This window comes from Egretta garzetta, unplaced genomic scaffold, assembly GCF_000687185.1.
Source record: "Egretta garzetta isolate BGI_Z169 unplaced genomic scaffold, ASM68718v1 scaffold327, whole genome shotgun sequence".
NCBI lineage: Eukaryota > Metazoa > Chordata > Aves > Pelecaniformes > Ardeidae > Egretta > Egretta garzetta.
Window position 1 is genome coordinate 10049 of NW_009260177.1, and position 2632 is coordinate 12680.

General features: G+C 51.7%; 1 protein-coding gene across 3 annotated transcripts in view; it reads right to left on the reverse strand.

The window, feature by feature from the left end:
- PTGES3 (prostaglandin E synthase 3) overlaps positions 1-2626 on the reverse strand; it is an 8221-nt gene extending 5595 nt beyond the window's left edge. For 2 of the 3 annotated variants that reach the window (XM_035897181.1, XM_035897185.1), the window contains exon 1: positions 1077-2626. In XM_035897181.1, coding sequence (XP_035753074.1) covers positions 1077-1108 — 32 coding nt within the window. In that variant the 5' untranslated portion in view covers positions 1109-2626. The remainder of the gene's footprint in view (positions 1-1076) is intronic. The other variant, XM_035897182.1, reaches the window with a different exon arrangement.
- Between the last annotated feature and the right edge of the window lie 6 nt (positions 2627-2632).

The following is a 2632-nucleotide window of genomic DNA, read 5'->3' on the forward strand; positions in this document are numbered from 1 at the left end:
ACAACGCAACAGCGCACCCGACCGGAGCGGCTGTTGCTAAGGCACAGGTAGCCACGGGTGCTTCTCACACTTCGGCTATCGCCCAGAGGGGCAAGGTCAAAGCTGGGATTTCATAGCTAATGCCCCTGCAGAGAAGACCTCAAAGTCGGGCTGAGGATAAACGCTGCAAGCCAGATGGTCACTTGCCCTGACATTTATTGCAACTCCACTGACTACAGGAAGCTGAAGCACACGAGGACACAAAGAAAGGCAATGTTCCTCTCCGTATGTGACAGAGCAGCTTCCACTTCACACCCCGAGGAGCGGATGTTTGATCTCTGAATCGTGCCCTAAGCACTACAGCACAGTGACCTGACAAAGGAGTACTTACCTTTTCAGAGCGTTTAAGGTGACCATTGCTAAACTTTCAGAACAGATTTTGACTCACGTGATCATCAACCGATTCAGTTCTTGATGTGGAACTGAGACACATTCAGTAAAGTTCCTCACTGAGCGCTGCACCACTCCCCAAAGAATCCCCGTGGCCTCACCCCACGGCTTGTTCCTGCCCCGCTCCCACCCGAACCATCTGTGTAGGAAGAGAATCGGGACCCAGCCCGGGGAAAACCCAGCCCAGCCGGCATCGAGCCCCATCAGCACTACAAGTACTCTGCTGTTCAGCTGTACAGACACTGGTGCCAGCTCAAGGAGAGGCCCGCACAGCTGCAGAAGCGGCCACGACTGCCTCTTCCAGCATTAGCACCCATTTTAAGTGCAGAAAACCAGAAGATCAGAGGCCAGTAACAGAGCATTTAACTTCTGAGAGCTTAAAACCCAAGTAGTTTCTGAATGCAACCTTTAGTTTCGAGCATGATACTGTCCCACTGGGCGCACCGCTAATGCTTTCCCTTCTAGCAGCATTTTTAAGAAATGCTCCATTTTTAGGAAACGCCTCTACTTACTCAGGTAAAGTACAAGAGCAGAGCAGCAATTTTCTTGCTCTGGTATATGTAATTCCTTATTGGACACAAGTTTCCTCTTCTAATAGGGAATGACTCTCAGGAAAAAAAAAAAAAAAAGAGTAGATGAGAAACAACCTGCTCTGTTCCCTCTGCTTTTGGGCAGCCATTCCTCACGCCGCTGGAAGACAAAACCCCACTGCGCAGACCTCGGTACATCACTCAAGTGTGCTGTTACCAGAACAGAAATCTCAGTGTCCCTGCTCACGAAAAAAAGAATAGCACTAACGCTCCGCAAACATTTTCAATGTCAATGGAGATATCTCCGGCCTTCCCAGGGAGCCGCACGCATTCCTCAGCCTCGTAGCTTTGGTTTGGCCGTGACCTCGGTATCTTTGCCAAGATCAGGGTTTTTGTGGCACCAATAGCCTGTTCACAGCACTTCCAAACACTATCCTAGAGCTGAAGGAAACCTTGCATGCATCCGAGCTACAGAGAGGAATGAAGGAGAGCAAAGTAAATTCATTAGGACGTAATTCGTGTTTCTAACACTAAATATACGCTGCCTCCCCAGATACTTACCAGCCTAACATGCCTACTGTAGCTAAAGCTATGCTGGAGTTGCCTCTTGTTTTTATCTGCTTTTCAAATCTCTCCTCCTCCCAGAGGGCGGATGGAAACCTTCCTTTGGCCGCCCGTGAAGCACTTTAGTCAGGACTTACCATTCAAACCCGTGATGCAGGTCACATTGGAACTGCTAACCAAAGTTACGGACGAGACGGAAGTCATAGCTCATTTGCGTTGCCTGCCCACAGGGAGATTCCTAGGAAGCAACTGCATGCATGGAAGCCCATGGCGAAGGGTGCCCGTGCTCCGAGCACTTGCGAGATGGTTCCCCCCTGCACCCACAGAAAAATTTCTGTTTTCTTACAGGCACCGAGAAACACTGCCAGGACTCCTCAGCACAGGCACCTCTTACACAGGGAGCTGAACGTCTCCTCCTGCTTGCTCAACCAAACTCATCCCAGGGGACCTCAGCCTTATGCCAGCAGCAGCAGTCTGAGCACGCGCTTCGGTTATTTATCATCCCCGCGTCCTAATGGGATTCAGATTTCTTTGAAACAGAGAATTGAATTTAAACACGCTACATCCCGAGTAGCAATAAACCATGTGCAGCCCAGGGAAGACGTCGCCCGCATTCCACATTCAGCAAGGATTTCTTCTGTCAAATCCACCTCTGCTGCCACCCGCACGCTTTGGTGGCTTCCTAACAGTACGGCCACCGCGCATCCGCATTTGACCATCTCTGGTCACCCCCTTCAGAAGACAGTGACAACGGTAGCGCAGAACAGGTTCTAGAAGCTTCACAGCAGCAGTTTGGCGCTGATGGGCGACGCACAGGCTCAGCTTCACCCGAGAGACCTCACTTCTCCGTCCAACCTGCGGGGACCCCGCGATGGGCTGCCCGCGACGCCAGGAGCTGCAGCGGTGGCGCGGATGCCCCGGTCTCCACGGGCACAGAAGCAGCTTCTTACACGCTGTTCACACGAGCGGAGCCTCAAGTCTTCCTGCCGGCGGTTCAGTGCCATTCAAGAAGTTTCCAAACCTGTCCTCGTGATTCCTTGTCCACGCCGTAGACTGCGCCCACTGAAAGCCCACCTTTGCTTCCCGGAAAGTATCCTGACAATTCCTAC